This window comes from Microtus pennsylvanicus, chromosome 10 (genome assembly GCF_037038515.1).
Source record: "Microtus pennsylvanicus isolate mMicPen1 chromosome 10, mMicPen1.hap1, whole genome shotgun sequence".
In the NCBI taxonomy this organism is placed as follows: Eukaryota; Metazoa; Chordata; class Mammalia; order Rodentia; family Cricetidae; genus Microtus; species Microtus pennsylvanicus.
This window is the reverse complement of record NC_134588.1, coordinates 100,697,350-100,717,801: the sequence shown is the minus strand read 5'-3', so window position 1 is coordinate 100,717,801 and position 20,452 is coordinate 100,697,350. Positions and strand designations below refer to the sequence as shown.

Below are 20,452 nucleotides of genomic sequence, written 5' to 3'. Positions count from 1 at the left end.
ATGCCCTTGATAACCAATAAAGGCACATAATGAATATCTAAATTGTTTCAGTATAATAAGAACTCGGGAGTCAGAAATTGAGATATAGACCTGATAAATCCAAGGTCAGGGGAGAGTCAGTTGGCTGACCTCTCCATGTTTTCCCCCAACCACCAGCCCCTGGAAATCCCTGTCCTCTCTAGCAGACATCCTCAGCCCTCCAAGAACTCTATGGCCAATCTCAGTGAGTCAATCACCAACTCCATCCTTTGATGGAGTCTTTATTGGCACAGTGGAATGGCTGTATGAACAATTCTCCTGCAACAAAGATACCTTTCCGACATCACCCCAGGCCATTTGCACTAGCCCATGTCTGTTGGCACTCAGATCCATTCTTCTGGGTTTTCCTGCAGAAGGGAAGGCTCTCCAGTAGGTTTCTAAGTAACTGGATTCAGAATAATGGGTGACATAGGAGAGGAAAGATGGAGGAGAGTAAACAGGACTATTTGCGCTCTCCTTGCTCTGCCTCAGGCTGCTATGGTTTGGGTTCCTGCTGGACAGGCTCTCTGTGGTTCTGCTGGCACTGGGCAATGTAGTACTGAGGTCCTACTGTTTCCTACCTGAGAAGGCCTTTCAACTGAGGGACATTGTCTTCCTTGTCCCCTACTTGGCTCTCACTCCTAGCATCTGAGTAAGCAATCTGTTGTAATAGATTCCTTGTGTTGTAAATGAGTTTTGAGCAATGTTTTCTTTTCCCTACTTAAGCTTCAACTGATTAGATTTTTACAGGGCTTCCTGTTCTGATAAATTCTTCATTTTATTCATTTTTCCGCTCTCCTCCCACCCACATTAGCCTTGCTGATTCTTAAGAGTTCTTCATGCATTTTATATGATTTAGTGGTGTGTGTGTGTGTGTGTGTGTGTGTGTGTGTGTGTGTGTGTGTGTGTGTTCCATGTCAGAGGACAACGTATAGGAGTCCATGTGAATGCTGGGTACTGAATTCAGATCACCTGTCTTGCCAGCAGGCACTCTTACTGGCTGAGTCATTTTCCTGGCCCTTCGTAACACTAACATTAAACAATCCATGAGGTATCTTCACATTCTTTTTCAAAATCACTTTCTCATGGAGTCTTGCTACAGAGATGAGGATGACCATGAACTCCTAAGATCACGCGTCTACCTCTCCAGTGCTGGGATCATGGATTTATACCACCATGCGTGGCTTTTGTGTTCTTTTTAAACTTTTCTTTTTCCTTCTTTTTTGGTTTTTTTTTTTGTTTGTTTGTTTTATGAGACAGGGTTTCTCTGTAGTTTTGGAGCATGTCCTGGAACTAGCTCTTGTACACAAAGCTGTTCTTGAACTCACAGAGATCTACCTGCCTCTGCCTCCTGAGTGCTGGGGTTAAAGGCATGAGCCACCATCACCTGGCTTAAACTCTTTTTTTTTTATTAGTGTTTTTTTTGGTGACCAGTTCTACAATTCAATATAGAAAACACATTTCTCTGATGGTGTGTGGGTTTTGCAGTTTGTTCTCAGAAAGAATCCCCCAAACTTCCTAAATAACACATCCTTTTAAATAAAAACTTGCTTAGTTTTCTCTTCCACACTTAAACCATAATAATTTTACATAGTGTAATGTAGTTTTGATGTTTTTTTTCTTTTCTTTGCTGATCTTATACTTTTACATATTTGCAAAGTTTATTTCTAGACCCTGTATTCTGTCTTATTATTATTAGACAGAATATTATTATCTTATTATTGTGTTCTTTAAATTTCTAAAAATTTATCCTTATATGTCCATGTTTGTGCCTGCTTGTCTGTATGCGCACTGTGTGCATGCATGTAGAATCCAGAACACAGAAGCAGATCCCCTAGAACTGGAGTTACGGACAGGCAGTTGCGCACTGTCCAGTGTGAGTACTGGGATTGAACCCAGGGCCTCTGCAAAAGCTCAAAAAGGTTTTGTTGAGAAAGAGTACCCTGGTGATCAGGGCCAAGGAATGTCTCAAAAGTCACACCACACAACAGATCTCACACAAAAAGTTTGTTGGGAAAGGGGAGGACACAAGAGGCTGCCTCTGAGCAGGGGTGGAAAAGAGAAAGAGAGCCTGGCCTTGATGGCATTGGCTTTATAGGGGGTATGGAGCCCGTACATGGGGAAACACAAGACGGTAGAATCATGGTGCATTAGTGATGTGGGATTCCCCTCTGTGTGCTGTGGATATCACAGGTTAATAAAAGAATTGCTTTGGGCCTATAGCAGAGCTATACAGGAACAGAGCTAGGCAGGGAAGACTAAACTGAATGCTGGAAGAAAGAAGCCGGAGTCAGGGAGTAGCCATGGAGCCACCACCAGAGACAGACATGCAGAAACTTTGCTGGTAGGCCACTACCTTGTGGTGATGCACAGATTAATGGAGAAGGGTTAAATTTAGATGTATGAGTTAGCCAAGAAAAAGCTAGAGCTAACGGGCCAAGCAGTGATTTAAATAATATAGTTTCTGTGTGATTATTTTCGGGTCTCCTCTTATAACACATTAGTCACGATGGGTTGAAGGCGGGTGGGGTTGAAGGGAGCAACTGGTTCTGGAATGTGGGTGATTCTTAGTTGACTAACGATTTTCCCTTTTGTTTATTATAAAAGGTGAGGGAATAGAAAGCCATGGTGATGGTGAGGCAGGAGTGAGGGTACCATGTTGTTCAGACTGCTTGCTGTTGCCTAGGGGTGTCAACATCTTTGGGGGCCCAAAAAAGCCAGAAGACTGGCCAAGACTGAAGATAGTAGGCTGTTTCACTCATCCAGGCTCTTCCGGAACCGTCTAGGGCTAGGGAAATGCTGGCTGCAATGGAGCCGTTTGCAGTTTTTAATTGATTGGAAATCAACCAGAACACATATGTAGTGGAGACAAAAGATAAAGTTAAGGAGTTTAGGAGAATTTTTTTTTAATCTTGGATGTACATTGGAAACTTCCAGGACTACAGTCCTGGTAGTTGTGGGAAAAGAGTCCCAAGACCAGGAAGAGAGAAAGATCCCACCCTCAGAAACAGGCAGGTGGACTGCTCCGGAGCCCATTTGACCTGTGAGAGGTGACTCCAAGTCTTATGACTCCCTCGATTCCCTGAAGCGTACATGAATTTTTTTAAGTTTACAAAGAGACAAAAGTTTTGGATATGTTACCATCACCACTGTGTGTAGTCTGTATTGGAATCTGCATTGTAAGAGGTAATAGACTCGTCCCTTTGAAGCTATAGGAGACTTGGGGAACCAAAATGACTTGGGGTTAAAAGCATTAACACTCCCTCCAGAGGGCTGAATACATGGATCGGGCTGAGGTGTTTTCAGCACGATCGAGAAGCACTTTTAAGGCTATTCTTACAAGACAACTAAAGGAAATTTAAAATCTCGAACTTAAACAATGATAATAGCAGTCCGTGCTTACCAGAGCTAGAGGAATAGCTGATTAATGTTAAACTCTGAACTTTTGAAGTCTTAATAAACCAATAGCGTAGAGAAGGGAAGAAATCTGAACCATTCCTTATTTTTTACATGCCTTAAAGCACTTTCTCGTACCCTCACAAATTGCACTTGCACGCCTTAAACACCTCCATAGACCCTCACAACTTACACGTTCTCGTTCTCAGACCTGTGCAACTTGCCTTTACACACCTTAAACACTTTCTTAGACCTTTATAGCAAGGGACTCCAGCCATGCAAGTTCATGAGTCATCACCCACGCTCAGGCGGGCTGTTTGGTGATGCAGTTGCTGAGTCACACCTGGGGGTAGAACCTAGGGCCGTGTGTATGGTCCTTAAAAGAAGCTCTGCCACTGAACACCCTTCCGGGCCCACTCTTTTACATTTCTAGGCAGAACCACTGTACAGTGCAGCACATTGTAGCTTGAAATAGGTATTTCAGTTGTTTTGGTTCTTTTCTTTGGCGTGAACTTCTTGAAAAAATAAGCACGAATATAATACATTATAGGGGTTTTGTTGTTGTTGATTTTTGGTTTTGGTTTTGTTTTTTGGTGGTGGTGGGTCTTGAACCTAGCATCTTACTGGGCACTCTGCCATTGAACTCCATCTGCAGTCTTTTCTCTTTGTGAGGAGCAGGGGAGACTGGCTTTTCTGATTTTCCGGGAGTAGCTTTGCACTTGCTCTGTAGGCCAGGCAATCCTGGACCTCGGGATCCGTCTGCCTTAGACTTCTGGGCCACCATGCCCAGCAAGAATTTCTTAGTACCATCACCGAATTAAATAACGTTACATCAGGAACTAGAGAGATGGTTCAGCGGTTAATAGTGCCAAGTGCGAACCAGGCAGTGGTGGCGCACGGCTTTAATCCCAGCGCTTGGGAGGCAGAGGCAGACGGATCTCTGGGGACGCCAGCGGCTTTTATCTCCCTTCCATGCCCTCAGCAGCCCTAAGTCCCCTAGGCTGGGGCCGGGTCATGAGCCTGTTGGGCAGCCTGGCTTCCCAGCGGTACAACCAGCTGTGGATCATTCCCACCCAGCTGGCCAGGATGAAAATGCTAAGAAGAGCAGCCAAGGTCAGGGTGTTTGACAATACTGCTATTTGTAATAAAATTGCTCATCTTGAGGAAAAAAATTCTTAAAGCAAAAGAAGAAAGAAGATACTTGCTGAAGAAGTTCTTCCAGCTTCAGGCTCTAACTGAAGGGGAACCACGAGCCGCAGTTCCTTCCCAGGGCTCCAAGTTGCGCCTGGCTTAGGGTGTGGCCGGCTCCGTGGGAACTATTCAGAGAGCTGGGTCCAGCACTCGGACCAAAGAACCATTTGGGAGGAAATCCAAGGAGGAGAAAAAAAGAGAAGGGCAAAGAGAACAGCAAACTGGAAGTTCTGAAGAAAACATCCAAGGAAAGGAAAACGGGAAGGTGCTGGTTCGGCCCATTGCTTCTGGATCCCTCACCAGTTGACTTGTGTGCCCCCCCCCTTGGACTAGAGGGTCTAACAGTACATAGCCGGGGGGAGGTCATCACCAACCAACCTGGCTTCCGCGATGAGAGTGTCCTGTACTGTGTGGGCTACTGCTGTACTTAAGTGTATGCCCGCAGGAGGTGCCCAGACCAGAAGTGTCTATGGACCTGTCAGATGGAGAATAGTGGTGTGCAGCTTCAGTGTGAATTGTTCCTGAAGAACACCACCCTTCGCTCTTCTGCAGATGCCTGTTATGAAGAACTGTGCAGGGTCATGAGTGCCACAACCGGGACACTTCCATGTGGTGCTGATTTCTCTGGGTTTTCTCAGTCAACGGTCCACACCCTGATTCAGAGTTGTCCGGAAGCTCAAAACTGTGCAGTTATCAGTGGGTGAAATTTGATGCAGGCAAAGCCAGGAAGGGGTGGCTCTTCCGGGAGCTGCCAGGGAACGATGCAGCTGTGAGCCTTGAAGCCCTTTAGACACAGACCTTTAATGGTGACCATGAGGATTCCATTCGGCCAGGGTCCCTGGACCTACCTGAGCTTCAGCATGAAGCCTTTGAGTCACCATACCAGCCAGAGGTCCTGACACGTATGTCCTTAGTGGACACTAACCGGCAGCACCTGAAGTCTCCATCAGAGTGAAACCCAATTCAGTCTTCAGGTTGACTAGGGAGTTTATTATGTATACAGGGTTCTGTCTGCATGTATGCCTGCAGGCCAGAAGAGGGCGCCAGATCTCATTACAGATGGTGGTGGTGAGTAACCATGTGGTTGCTGGGAATTGAACTCAGGACCTCTGGAAGAGCAGTCAGTGCTCTAACTGCTGAGCCATCTCTCTAGCCCCACCATGAGTTTTTAACTTAAACTAAAACTTACTCTATGTGGAAGATGGCGGCAGTTGAGAAGATATTAACACAGTTCATCATGGGTGTTTCAGTGTACCTCGGGATAAACTTCAGTTGCTTTTATTTTTAGTAAGAAATATTTTTTGATAGTTAAAAAAAGTGTCTTCCTGCTCTTATAGAGTTCAGTTCCTATCACACATGGGGGGTAGGTGTCTCACAACTGCATGTAATTCCAGTTCCAAGGGATCTGATACCCTCTTCTGGCCTCTGAAAGCAATTGCATTCATGTGCACACCTGTGCAACACACACAATATATATATATATATATATATATATATATATATATATATATATATATTCACACACACTATATATATACACATACACACTATATATACACACACATACACACACTATATATACACATATATACACACACTATATATACACCCACATACACACACTATATATATACACCCACATACACACACTATATATATACACCCACATACACACACTATATATATACACCCACATACACACACTATATATACACACATTTACACACACTATATATATACACCCACATACACACACTATATATACACACATTTACACACACATATACACACACTATATATATACACACACATACACACACTATATATACACATACACACATATACACACACTATATATACACATACATACACACACATATACACACACTATATACACACATATATACACACACTATATATATAGTTTGTATATCTAAAAATAAGTCTTTCAATAATATCACATCATTTTTTAGTCCTTTGGAACAAATAAGACCAATGCATCAGAACTGTCTAGTTTATCTAATAATAAGTCCGGAAACTTATTATTCCCTTTTTTTTTTAAATTAGAGAATACTGAGTTGTTGTGCTTTTGCTGACGGAATCCTGTGGTGTAGTTTAGCAGATTCTTCTGTTTATAGTTTTCTATACATTAGCAGCTGTAGCTACAGACTCATCAGCCTTGGACGTCTGTCTGTTTCCAGACCGCTTTTGTTAGGGTATAGCATACACAGTAACGTACCCCTGTGTCTGGTTTATATTCGTGTGCCCTGGCTTCTTTGGGAGACTCATCCAGTCTGTTAATCTTTTTGGTTTTGCTTGTTTTGTTTTGTTTTTTTTCGAGACAATGTTTCTTTGTGTAACAGTCCTGAAACTCACTTTGTAGACCGGGCAGGCCTGAACTCACAGAGATCCGCCTGCCTCTGCCTGGGGATGCTGGGATGAAATATGCCACCACTGCCCAGCTTGATTTTTGTAGTCTTAATTAGCAGTTCCTTTTACTCCTGGCTCTGGCCTATCTGCTTACTTGGCCTGTGGTCCAGAACCGCACTACATCTCCAATCCCTAAACTTCCTTAGAGAAGAAGGGGTAACGCATTTTGAAATCAACCCCGGCGCAGGAAGTTTCGGATGATCACTCTGTCACACATATGATTAAGCAACCATCAGTATAAGAGATTCATTAAAGCCACAAACTCCACCCCATCTCTCCCTTCCATTTTCTGGATACCATGGTGAGACAAGCTTAAAATTCCACTGGGAGGCAAGAGCAGGACCACCAGTTGAAGGACAACCTAGGCAAGGTACTGAGACCCCACTTCAACAAATAAAGGCAAAGTAGACACAGCAAACATTGGGGGAGGGGAGAGAGAGAGAAGAGCAATCAGAAAAGTTTTTATTCTTTCCGGAGCTTTTAGTTCCAGAAGGCAACCAATCATGGCTCAACGGATAATATGGTATTAAAAATTAAACGAAACTTGGGCCCATTGCCATTTAATCAGGCCGGTGATCTTCTGGACTCGTGGAGAGGTAGCCGCCCCCGCCGTGCTCGTCGCACGGAGGCGCTGAAGCGGCAGCCTACTCGGCCCGGAGACTTTTCCTTCCCTTTTCACCTTTTCCCAGGCTTCCTGAACAGGAAAAATTCTTGGCTTTCGAATCCTGGCCCCGCCCATCCATCACCCGGCGGCGGTTCGCAGACCGCCGGGGGCGTGGTCACCACGGGCGTGGTCTGAGGCTCCGCCCCCGCCCGCGTCCCCGCGGCTGACCGACCGGAGTTGGGAAACCAGCCGTCGCCGCTTCAGCAGAACCCGGACGCGAGCGAGAGAGGCTGAGCGGGTCCGCGCGCCGCCGCCATGGGGAGCCGCGTGTCCCGAGAGGAGTTCGAGTGGGTCTATACGGACCAGCCGCACACCGACCGGCGCCGGGAGATCCTGGGTGAGGACCGGAGCCCCGTTATGTGCGCGCGGCCGTGTGCGGGCCCTGCGCGGCCTCCCGCGCGCGGCCTCCGGGGCTCCTTCCAGCCTCTCCGCTGTTCAGCCGCCCGCGCTGGAGAGCCGGCGGCCGCCGGACGCGGAGCGGATTCCAGGCAGGCCCAAGGCCCGGGGGATGGGGGCCTACGCGTCCCTGCGTGCCGCTGGCCCCTCGGTGGTCAGGTGCTGGCGGCCCCCGGTAGGGCGACCCGGGCTCGCCCCCTCCTGCCCCGACGACCGAGAGCCCCCCCTTCGTGCCCCGGGGTGAGTGGGCTCGAGCCGGACCGCCCGCTAGGCTCAGGGCGTGGTCCCGGGGCATCCCCGGGCCCCGGGATCCTTGATCACGTGGTCCAGTCCCCCGCAGGCCTAGCGGGGGACCAGCTCCCGGTAGCCCGAGGCTTCCTAGACTGGACGGTTCCTCCGGTGCGTCCTTCCTTATCCCAGTCATCGGCGGGACTGGCTGGATTAGGAAAGGCGCGAGGCTTAGCCTCCCGGGCTTGAGGACAGGCTAGGCCTAAGTCTGGAGACTTTGGGGGGTTTCCGCCTGGGCTAGAAAAGTCACTTATCACTGCTCTTAAGGGTAATGGTAAACTGTTGGGTTGAGAGCTTTGCATATATTATCCCATTAATTCTCCCTTTTCAGTACTTCATCTGGCCGGCATTTAAAAAAAAAAAATGAGGTAATGTCGTGAAGACGATTCCAGTCCGGGCTAGATTGTAACCGAAGAGTATGCTTTTTTTTTTTCTTCCTGGTGCTAGATAGAGATTTCAGGGTTTTTTGTTTTGTTTCAACTTTTGCTGTTTCTTTAAAAATTGAGGAAATCAATGAAAGGCCATTGAATCTGAAGAATTGTCTCATACCTGCCATTTAAAAAATCTTCGCCCATTGGCGGGATGAGGCCCTGATTTCTACAGTAGAAGTGTAGCTAAACTTAGAAATGTCATGTCTCAATAATAAGACTTAATAGTTGCCATTCAAAATAGACTTTTCCTCCTAGTCCTGGAACTCAGACTCCAGGATTCCAGGTGCTAGTAGGCCTCCACCACTGTGCCGCAGCCCAGGCTTCGGATGGAGAACGTGAACAGAGTGAACTTGCCTGACCATGCTGTCAATCACCTTGGGTTCTTCGATTTTCCTAGTCATTGCCTCTCTGCTGTGATAAATACCTGAGCCCCCCAGGGAAGAAGAACTTATTTTGGCTGAAATACTTCCGTCGGTAGCCACAGCTGCCCTTGCTTTTGGGTGGGAGGGGGTTTGAAGGAAAAAAGGCTGACTCCCCAGCCTGCCAGCCAGGAAGCAGAAAGAGCAGGTGGAAGCGTGCCCGCTGTGACATGCCTCCAGTGACCAGCTCCCCTCCCTACATGCCATCATTTTGTGAATTCTTTGAGAGATTAGTGTGTCGATTTGGTTGGATTAAATCCATCAACTGGGAACCAAGCTTTTAATTCTCTTTCATATGGTGCTTCTACGTTTTACTTAGTAGGTACCAGATAGACGTCTGAGCCGAGTCCTCCTCCCAGTTAGTAATGTGCCTTTGGACATTCCTGTGCATGGTATGGGTGCTTTTCATTTGGGGATCACTGGCAGTGCTTTGTTTAGCATTTTGGCCAGATGCAAAACAGTTAAACCATTTTACATTTTTTAAGATTTATTTCTTTTTATTTTATTAGCATTTTACCTGTATGCATGTCTGTGTGAAGACGTTGGATCCTGGAGTTACAGACTGTTGTGAGCTGCCATGTGGGTGCTTGGAATTGAACCTGGGTCCCCTTGAAGAGCAATCAGTGCTCTTAACCGCTGAGCCGTCTCTCTTGCCCACCATTTTACACTTACATCAGCAGTGTTTGAAGATTCTGGTTTTGCCAGGCAGTGGTGGCACACACTTTTAGTCCCAGCAAATCAGAATGTAAAGGCATACTGATCTCTGTGAATTTGAGGCCAGCCTGGTCTACAAGAGCTAGTTCCAAAGCTACAGAGAAACCTGGTCTCAAAAAAAACAAACAAAAAAAGGCTTCTGGTTTCTTCACAGCCTAGTTCTCACCTGTCTTTTTGTGTGTAGGCATGTGGGGAGCCGCCATAGTGTGCACTGTGGAGTAGGCTCTCTCCTTCCACCTTGCTTTGAGACAGGATCTCTCTTGTTCCTGTGTCTGTGCTAGGCATTCCAAGCTAGCTGGCCCAAGAGCGTCCTAGCTTCTGGAGCCATCTCCTGCCTCAGCAAGTTCCCCGTCACAGTGCTGCCAGCATTACAGATGTGTACCGCCACCCCGTGCTTTCTGTGTGAATTCAGGGTTACCCACTAAACTCTCCTCCTGACCCCAGCCCTCCTTCTACTGGAGTTTTAATCCAGGACCTCAGGCATGCTACTCAAATGCTCTACCATTGAGCTACAACTGTCTTTAAATTACAATGGTTTTATGGTCTCCATATTTTCCTAATGATGTCAAATGTCTTTCATGTGGTTTTTGGGGGCAGGGCCGTTTATATGTCTTTTTTATTAGCATTTTTTTTTGCCTTTGAAAAAATGGATTATTGCCAGGCCATGGTGGCTCATGCCTTTAATCCCAGCACTCAGGAGGCAGAGGCAGGTGAATCCCTGTGAGTTCAAGGCCAGCCTGGTCTACAAGAGCTAGTTCCAGGACAGCTAGGACTGTTGTTACACAGGGAAACCCTGTCTCGAAAAACAAACAAAAAAACAAAAAAAAAGAAAAAATGGATTATTAGTTGAAATTGTCTTAAGCACTCCTTATATATTCTGAATATGATTCTCTTATGAAATAGGTGATTGCAGGTGTGCCTGTCAGATTGTCACCTGCTCTTTTTGACAGATTTTTATATATATAAAATATTTTAATGCAGCTCCAATATATTTTTCCTTTTTTCTTGAGTTCTACAGTTTTGTTAGTTAGACCTATGATCCATCTCAGGTTAGCGTTTTTGGTGTACGGCTTTGGTCTGGCTTGACTGTTTCTCGTGTTGGTAAGCACGTGTTTCAGCACTGTGCATTCCTGCTGGGGATATGAGGCCTTTGTTTTGCTTTGTTCCCTGTCCTAAGAGACAGGATCTTACTGTGTAGTTCAGACTGGCTTGGAGTTCACTAACCACCTTAGCCTCCTGAATGCTGGGATTTTAGGTGTGTGCCACTGTGCCCAGTTGCTTTTAAAGTTTTGTGAAAAGTCAGAATAGACTTACTTGAAGGAAGTTGATTGGTCTGAGAGAACCATAATGAGTTTTATGATTTGTACATCCTATAAAAGCAAATGTTCTTTCTTGTGACAGTTGTGCTAATTTAATGATTTATATAAGATATCTATGCCGGGGCTTGGGTCAGAGAGATGGGTCAGTGGTTAAGAACACTTGTTGCTCTTGAGAGGACACAGTTCAATTCCAGTGCTCCGTAGTTGCTCCCACTGTAACTAGTCAGGTGGATTTGATACCTTCCTGACCTCAGCAGACAGAGCCCACATGACCCACAGACACATGCAGGCAGAACACACAGATAAAATAAGAAAAATATATTAAAAGAAAACATGCATGTTTGTCTAAACATAGATGTAATTATTTTAATACAAAAGTATGTGGAATGTCCAGATTGTTTAATTTTTCTTGCATAAATTGTTGTGTCATGCTATTTTGTGACTATTATCAGAATATATTCCTTCCCTTAAAGAAATGGGTATTTTGTAAAGTCTATAAAGGTATAAAGTCTATAAGGATTATTATGATTTAGAAAAGGGAAAAACTGAATTGCATTAATTAAAGTTGTTGAATTGTTTTGTGCTTTTCTTTGTTCCTGATTTTCTGTATTTTTTTTTTTTTTACAGCAAAGTATCCAGAGATAAAATCCTTGATGAAGCCTGACCCCAACCTGATCTGGATCATAACTGCGATGCTTCTTGTCCAGCTGATTTCACTTTACCTAGTGAAAGACTTGGATTGGAAATGGGTCATATTTTGGTCCTATGTTTTTGGCAGTTGCCTTAACCACTCAATGACTCTGGCTATCCATGAGATTTCCCACAATTTCCCCTTTGGCCACCACAAGGCGGTATGGAACCGCTGGTTTGGAATATTTGCTAACCTCCCTATTGGAGTTCCATATTCAGTTTCCTTTAAGAGATACCACATGGACCATCATCGATACCTCGGAGCTGATGGCATTGATGTGGATATTCCTACCAATTTTGAGGGCTGGTTCTTCTGCACCACCTTCAGGAAGCTTGTCTGGGTTATCCTTCAGCCTCTCTTTTATGCTTTTAGACCCCTGTTCATCAATCCCAAACCAATTACTTATCTGGAAATCATCAATACTGTGACCCAGATCATTTTTGACATTATAGTTTACTATGTTTTTGGAATTAAATCTCTAGTCTACATGTTGGCAGCCTCCCTGCTTGGCCTAGGTTTGCACCCAATTTCTGGGCATTTTATAGCTGAACATTACATGTTCTTAAAGGGACACGAAACATACTCATATTATGGGCCTCTGAATCTGCTGACCTTCAATGTGGGCTATCATAATGAACACCATGACTTCCCCAACGTTCCTGGAAAAAACCTGCCCCTGGTAAGTGAAGGACTTGATCTTTGGCTTATTTTAGAAGGCATCTAATCTGTTTTGTCAGATTGAAAAAAGGGAGAACATAAATCCTTCATCTGCCAGCCTAACTTGACTGAGATTCAGCTCTGTTTTGGGTCCTTAGACTTAGTGGTCATGCTTAGAGTTCGGAAGTGTTGGGGAATGTGCAAACCTCTTACCTGGTAAACTAGCATACAGGTCCTCTGGACAGGAAGCATCCCTTCACGGAACACTTAGCACTGTTAAGCTGTTGTACTTGGCTAAGATGTGTTTCTTTTGTAACACACAAAGGTGAGGTGACCTGCATAACTAATCTGCGTGTTGCTTATGTGACACACGGGTGAGGTGACCTACATAACTGATCTGCCTGTTGCTTATGTGACCCGGGTGAGGTGACCTGCACAGCTGATCTGTAGAGCGGACAGCATCAGTGTCCCTGCTATTACCCTTCCCTGCAGGACCTCTGGACAGTAGACCCACCTTAGTGTATTGTGGGGGGGTAAACAAAGGACACTGTAGCCTTCATTCTTTCCATCTTTCCCACAACCAGCCGCTCTCCTAACCTCAGTGGTTTTTCTGTTGAGCCTTCTCACCAGCCTTTTCATCTTCAAAGCAAGTAGCCCGACAGTGGGGAGGCAGAGGCACGACCGTCTCTGTGAGTTTGAAGCCAACCTGGTCTATAGAGCAAGTTAGGACAGTTAGGGCTGTTACACAGACAAAGTGTGTCTCAAAAAAAAAAAAAAAAAAGAAAGAAAGGAAGAAAGAATGAACAAAGTGTTCTTTTAGGGGGGAAAGAAAAGCTTCCCATAATTCTAAAAAAGATGGTAATATATATGAAAAATAGTTTTTCTTTACTTTTTTTTTTTTTTTTTGATTTTCGAGACAGGGTTTCTCCGTAGCTTTTTGGTTCCTGTCCTGGAACTAGCTTTTCTAGACCAGGCTGGCCTCGAACTCACAGAGATCCGCCTGCCTTTGCCTCCCGAGTGCTGGGATTAAAGGCGTGCGCCACCACCGCCCGGCTTTTCTTTACTTTTTAAAGCAAAGCCGTGCTGTATATAAGGGAATCCTAACGAATACTTCATGATGTCATACTTATCCACTCAAGTGTGAACCACTGTTGCAAAGTTACACACAACAGGACAACCAACTGTAGCATGTGTTTATTTCTCTGGATCTGGTTAAGAAAGACTAAACAATACTGGCTCAGTGGATAATCCATACCATAAAAAGTATGCGTCAAGGTTAGATTTCCCAGGTATAATGGTGATAGGGTTTTGTAGGACAAGTTCCTTTGGAAATGAGTGTTGCAGTATTTGGAGTTGGCATAAGTTTGCTTTGAAGAAAGCAAAGTGCTTTTGTTACCTATGCGGTACACATGTGAAGTAAGTGTGCCAAAGAGCTAACTGGGAAACAGGTAAAGAGCACATGAGGTTTTCCATATTGTCCTCTTGGCTTTTCAATTGGGGAGAAAGCAGCACCAAGTCTGTGGAGACAGTCTGAACATCAGCGCAGGTGGCGCTTGTCCTTGCCCGTCCCGGTGGCATGCTGCTGGTGTGCTAGCAGGCAGGTGGGCGGCCCATTTCCCTCTTCTGGGATGAAGGAACACTTATTTTTTAAAATGGATCGCGATTTAAGGAGAAGTCAACCATTAAGCAACTGGAACAGCCCCAAAATTAAACTTAGTTCAGGCAGTACTTGGCACATCAGTGACCACTCACTTCCTGCTCTTCCTTGGTATCCTTATTCTTTGTTAAGTTAATATATGATAAACAGCCCTAGAGTTTGAAAGCCCTGCCTTTCCTGTTCTTGCTACCATGCCTGCACATGGGCTCGGTTTTTAGAATTTTTTTTAAAGACTTTAAGCAGAACCTTGTAATTTGTGTAAATGACAAGTGTAAAATCCTTCCATAAAATGCTTACAAATATGCAGTTTCAAATAAAACCAAGAAATGCAGCATTAAAAAAAAAGAAATTGTTTATTCAATAACTCCCTGTCATTCATTACCTGATAGTATGTTTCGTATTTTAACTTTTAAAGGGTTTTTACATATTTTTAATGAGTTCTGCAGCTCACACACATTTTTTATTGTAATTCTCATTTTCCGTGTATGTATGTTTGCAAGCATGTATGTGTACTATGTGCATGTCTGTCGCCCTCAAAGGCCAAGAGGGAGTGTTGGAGCCTCTAGAACTGGAATTACAGGCAGTTGTGAGCCACCATGTGGGTGCTGGGAACTCTACACGGCCTTGTGGAAGAGCAGCCAGCACTCTAAGCCACTGAGCCATCTTTCTAGCTCCAACAGAAACCTTTTTTCTTTTTTTTCAAGACTGAGTTCCTCTGTATAACAGCTCTGTCCTGGAACTCACACTGTAGACCAGGCTGGCCTTGAACCCACAGAGATCTGCCTGCCTCCCAAGTGCTGTAATTAAAGGAGTGTACCTTACCAAAGCAATTTTTAAGCATGCATTTTTTTTTCAGTTTGTTCACAGTTTTGTAAGAATCACAGCCATCATGTGTTAGTATGTGCATCAGACACCTGTCAGGTTCCTAGGTTTAATTCTTGTATTGAGAATTTGAGTTTTTAGCTTTATGTCTTTATAATGTCTACAGTGCATAGACTTCTATGTTAATGATGATCATCTGTGCATTCTCAGTCTCACGAAGAACGGCAGGGAGTCTGGAGGACCATGAGCAAGGCTGAGTTGGCGTTTGTCCCCCTGTCTGTCATCTCGAGGCCTCAGTAACACTCATGGTTCACCTTGCTGTGTTTTTCACTTCCAGGTGAGGAAAATAGCAGCGGAGTACTACGATAAACTCCCCCAGTACAACTCCTGGATCAAAGTACTGTATGATTTTGTGATGGATGACACAATAAGTCCCTACTCACGGATGAAGAGGCCTCCAAAAGGGAGTGAGAATCTGGACTAAATATCACAGCCAAAGGAATTCCTCTCCAAAGCTTCATAATAGCTGATAAAGTGGAATTTTTATCTTGTTAGCTTAAGATCAGTGATGCTCAGAAGCTGTACTGGCATATTTTAAAACTAGGATCTCTGTGGTATCAGAGGCCACTCAGCCTGAGACAGCCCGGTCTAGGCTCGCTCGCCTGTGCTCATGCATTGTATTACTGTTACTAAGGGTGTATCCACCTGCGTCTGTCATACTGTAAGCGTATCATAAAAAGCCTATTATGTTATTTTTCACTATAGAGTTTTACTTTATTAAAACAACTAATAAACCAAACTGTTAATCACAGTATATTAATATTCATCGCATTTTTGTATTTCACTAACTGTATGCTATAGCTACCAGAAGTTGGAGAACTTTAAAATTTTGTTAAAGGCTTAACTTGAGCTCATTTAGTATTGTGTGACTTTCCTCTTGATTCAAATGTTTATTCCTGGAGGGAAGGAAGGCTTATAAGGCTCAAGAAGCTGATAGACTCCTCCATTGTGAAGCCCTCCTCAAGGATCTATATGCAGTAGGCATTTTCTGGAGGAACTGTCCGTGAGTCCTGCAGGGAGCACCAAAGATTCCATGTGGATTTTGTGACTTTGTCACCCAGGCTGAGCATTTCATTGATGCAACTGCCTTTGAGCTGCTAATTAAGTAACCCAAATAAACTCACTGGTTTACTAAGCTAGACTCAGGTAAAAAGCATTTCTTTGATCTGTCTATGGTACCCAAACTGGCACCAGCAGACATTTGTTCATGTCTCCCTTGGGAAAGTCCTATAAGCAGAAAAGGTTGAGATGGAAATGTCTTTCTCTGAATTACTGAGTTAGTTTTTTTTTTTTTTTTTTTGAGTCAGGGTTTCTCTGTGTAGCCTTGGCTGTCCTGAAACTCACTGTGTAGACCAGGCTGGCATTGAACTCACAGAGACCCACCTGCCTCTGCCTCATGGGAGCTGGGACTAACGGTGTGTACCAATTGGCAAGTTATTTATTCATAATTTTTACTCCATGTCATCTAAATGAGGCCCTGCTAACTCCTGAATAAAGTCTTTACTAAATTTAATCATGCCCATATTCTACTTCCTTCCTCTTTCAGCTGGGTTGACTCTCAGATCAGAAACAGCTGGCAAACTTTATGTTCTCGCATTGCTGTGGAAACACTGTGGGTTGGTGGTAAGTAGTTGGTCTCTAGTAGCTAACATCCTGTGCCTCAAAGACCAGTAGCCCCTGTTACCCCAAAAGTGTCACTGGAGAAAATGCAGTGTGATCTGGGAAGATAGTTATAGAATGTCCACTGTATTGGTAAGGGATGCCCAGACGGCTGAACAGAGAGTCCTCTGCGGGATGGGCTAGCCTTCACACTCCCCTTCCAGACAGAGTTCACCAAGTGGGGCAGTAGGAAGCTTCACACACACACACACACACCGTTCTTGTGTCGGCCGTGCCTTAGGCCAGCCTTCCCTGCTCCAGCCCTGGTCCACAGCAGGTCAGGAGCCACTCTTCCAGTGGCCACTTCCTTCACGGCTCTAACGCTGTATAATGTGCTATTAGCTTTACCTGAGGTGGTGACATCTCTGTCCCACCAACTGAGCAGGCCCAGTGCTAGGCTGCGATCTTGGTTAATGGGATGAGACTGGAGCTCTGGAATGTTACTGAGCTTTATCTAAAAACCAAAGACTGTGTGTGTGTGTGTGTATAATCTTTAGATAAATGCAATATATTTAAAACAAGGGACATTTACTGAGATCCTTTTCAGTGTTTGCTATCCATCCATTATCTTTAATTCTTGTTTGCAGCACTGGGGATGGAACCCAAAGCTCCATGCATGCTAGGCATGAGATACTCGCCCAACTCCAGTGCTCTTACTAACTTCTCAGCATCTCTGTGCATCTCTCTATATATAGAGAGATGTGTATGTGTACATATCTATGTATGTGTATAAATAATCCATACATAGTACCAATTCATTTGGTAGATAAAACCTAAAGTTAAAAGGGATTGGTTATGGGTCCACGATGCTTTAGCTTCTGGTCTTGACTTCCCTCATAGTAATGGACTGTAGCCTGGAGTTGTAAGCCAAATGAACCCTTTTCTCTTCCGTGTTGCTTTTGGTCTGGGCAGTAACAGAAATAAAAGTAAAATAATGTTCAACAGTGTAGGGTTTGAATATGAAGCATTGTTTAAATCCATAGCGAAGGTGCATTCCTTCATTTGTTCATTCTATAGATTCCCCACCAGGCATCACACAGGGCAGTAAGAATAAAAGACAGTGTAGTGCCAGGTGGATGTGCTGGTTACTTCATGCCAGGAGACGTATGTCCCACTCAGCAGAATTCACAGAGGCAGGAGGGTCAGCATGTGGCCTGATAGGGTGAGGATGTTTATCTGACCTCCCTTCTGCCAGACATTCTAGTCCGTGTCACGGGTAACTTATCTATCTCTACTGTTCAGCTCTGCTCTCACCAGACCTAGTCCGCTTCAGCCTGGTGGGTAACTTACCTATCTCTACTGTTAACCTCGGCTCACAGGTGAGCAGCCTGAGGCCACATGATAACAGTGAGGGCTTGTACCAACTGTCAAAGCCTGTGTTCTTGTTATCCCACCTGCTGTTGACTTGGAAGACTTTGCTGTTGTCCTTTGGACAAGGGATATTTTGTTTCTTGTCAGAGAAAACCTAGGAGCTATTGTCATTTGGAATGAAAGAACAGTCTTGGCCCAGAGGAAACAAAAGAGTGTAACAAGTCCAGGAACAAGTCCATAAATGTTCCCTGCATACTTAGGGTCAGCCCAGCTGAGGCATCTGGCAAAGGTGCCTACATCTGTAAAGGATGACAGCCACCTGAAGGGAGAGGCCTGGAGCTAGTTAGCACTGCCAGGGCACAGCCCAGGTGAGGAGGTCCTGCCTTGGGAAGGGGTAAGATTTGACAAGAAGTTGCTCCACAGGTCAGATCAGTGAGCTTTTTGAAAAGGCAGTGACACAGCAGAGGAAACAATGGGGATCCTCATCCAAAATACAAAAGCTTAGCTTGTGCCAAGATCAGTCTAACCTGGCAGATGGGTCAGGAAGCCAGTGATACTTCCAGGGAAGGCTTCGAAAGCTGTCAGATCAGAGCATCACTGTGGGTCAGAAGATGCTGCCTCTCGAAGGCTGTGTGTGTGTGTGTGTGTGACAATACAAAGGTGAGGGCGGGGTCCCAGAGGGTCCGTGAATCATGGCTGCATGGGGTGGGGGCAGTTGGAACAGAACCTTCTGGAAAGACAGATGGGACCACAGAAATATAAATTGCTTTTGTAGTCAAGCATGGGTTAATGGTGGCTGGGCACACATCATTCATTGTACATATAATCCTCTGTAAAGAGATAAATGGGTGCTTTGTGACTGAGGCATGCAAGAATGGACATGCTCTCTCTGCGATGTTCCAAATCCTGTTGGTCAGCAGTCGCTAATCCAAGGAGAATTTCCCTAATCCCACTTCTGTATTAAGTAATTCTCAAAGGCTGTACTTCCTGGCCATTGGGAATGGTTCTATAAGACGCAAATGAACTTCATTTGTCCAGTTTGTGGCTTGGGCTCATACTCCCATTAGGTTTTCCACCTGCAGGAGTGGGTGTGTCCTGTTCACTCCGAACAGCAGTCTCCCTGGTGGCCAAAGCACATAGCCAGAATCCGCATTTCCTTTACAGGCTGGTGTCCCCTAAGCTAGGAAGTCCGTTCGTCCCTGTTGTCGTCTTCGGAGAAAACACTTCCTGTCAGCTTTCCCGATTTGAACACCACAAATGCTGAAGCCCCATTAGGAAGTAACTCTTCCATGGCCGGTTGAAGAACTGTGAATGTGACCTCCCAGCGTAGGTTCTTTACCCTCCAGCCATTACTGCCTTCCAGAGTGGGTCCTGGTTTCAGTGCTAGGAGTGGGCTTCTGTGCGTGGCTACTGTGTAGTCTCATCAACCAGCAGGACCATGGAGTGCTGAGAAGCCCATGCATCATCTATGGGGTCTCTTCATAGAGATCTGATCATAAACCAGTGTGGGAGCTTGTTCTGCTATGTCCCCACCCCACTGCAAGACTCAGAATTAAAAATAACTACAGGTTCTAGTTCGGTGCTTCAATTGCAATAATAGATAAAAATAAGAGAACTCGTCAAACATCAAAGTAAAAAACCCATTTGCAGCCAGTCCTGGAAGGCATCAGGCTTTGTGTCCCTGCTGCGTGGTGGCTGTCACCTTCCATGTGCGCATCCTTCCCTAAGAGCCCTCATTCTCAGCCCTGGCCCAGTTCCAGCTCATCACACAAGTCTTTGGCTGCCTTGAAGGAATTTGCAGCCCACTGGGGTAGAGAGGAAGAGAAAGGAAGGTTTTAGAAGCTCCACACACTCACCTCTGCTCTTTTGAAAAGGAAGCTGGCTCTTAGCTCACTACCCTGGAGTCCTGATTCTGCTTGGGTGGTCATACACAGGCCACCATGCCTGAGAGCGCTGGAAGGGTCCCCTGAGTTTACCCGAATGGGCACCATGGTAGTGCAGTCTGTTTGTTCCTGTATTACCTCATCCTTAAAAAATTTCAACACTAGTGCAATCTTTTTTCCCCTCATTTTAATTGTTTGGATAGGCATGTGCTATACATTTTTCCCCACTCTTCTCCCTTCCTCCCCCTGCCCTCCATGCTCCCAATTTACTCAGGAGATCTTGTCTTTTTTCCCCCTTCCTAGGCAGATCCATGTATGTCTCTCTTAGGGTCCTCTTTGTTACCTAGGTTCTCTGGGATTGTGGCCTGTAGGCTGGTTGTCCTTTTTTGTCTATTATCTACTTATGAGTGAGTATATTATATTTGTCTTTCTGGGTCACCTCCTTC

The 20,452-nt window shown here is 45.1% G+C and overlaps 1 protein-coding gene and 1 pseudogene across 1 annotated transcript; both read left to right on the top strand.

Annotated features, from left to right (window-relative positions):
* Positions 1-4,428: 4,428 nt before the first annotated feature.
* Positions 4,429-5,584, top strand: LOC142858179 (transforming growth factor beta regulator 1 pseudogene; annotated as a pseudogene).
* Positions 5,585-7,805: 2,221 nt separating this feature from the next.
* Degs1 (delta 4-desaturase, sphingolipid 1) lies at positions 7,806-16,666 on the top strand. The gene is made up of 3 exons (XM_075989356.1): positions 7,806-8,036; positions 11,894-12,636; positions 15,431-16,666. The coding sequence occupies exons 1-3, from the start codon at positions 7,955-7,957 to the stop codon at positions 15,575-15,577; spliced, it is 972 nt and encodes a 323-aa protein (XP_075845471.1). The 5' UTR covers positions 7,806-7,954; the 3' UTR covers positions 15,578-16,666.
* The last annotated feature ends 3,786 nt before the right edge of the window (positions 16,667-20,452 follow it).

Bases quoted from the DNA above. Each gene is read 5' to 3' on its own strand.
- Degs1 (XM_075989356.1), top strand. From the start codon at position 7,955: ATGGGGAGCCGCGTGTCCCGAGAGGAGTTCGAGTGGGTCTATACGGAC. The intron at 8,037-11,893 runs GTGAGGACCGGA...TTTTTTTTACAG, and splicing joins CCGGCGCCGGGAGATCCTGG to CAAAGTATCCAGAGATAAAA. The intron at 12,637-15,430 runs GTAAGTGAAGGA...TTTCACTTCCAG, and splicing joins CTGGAAAAAACCTGCCCCTG to GTGAGGAAAATAGCAGCGGA.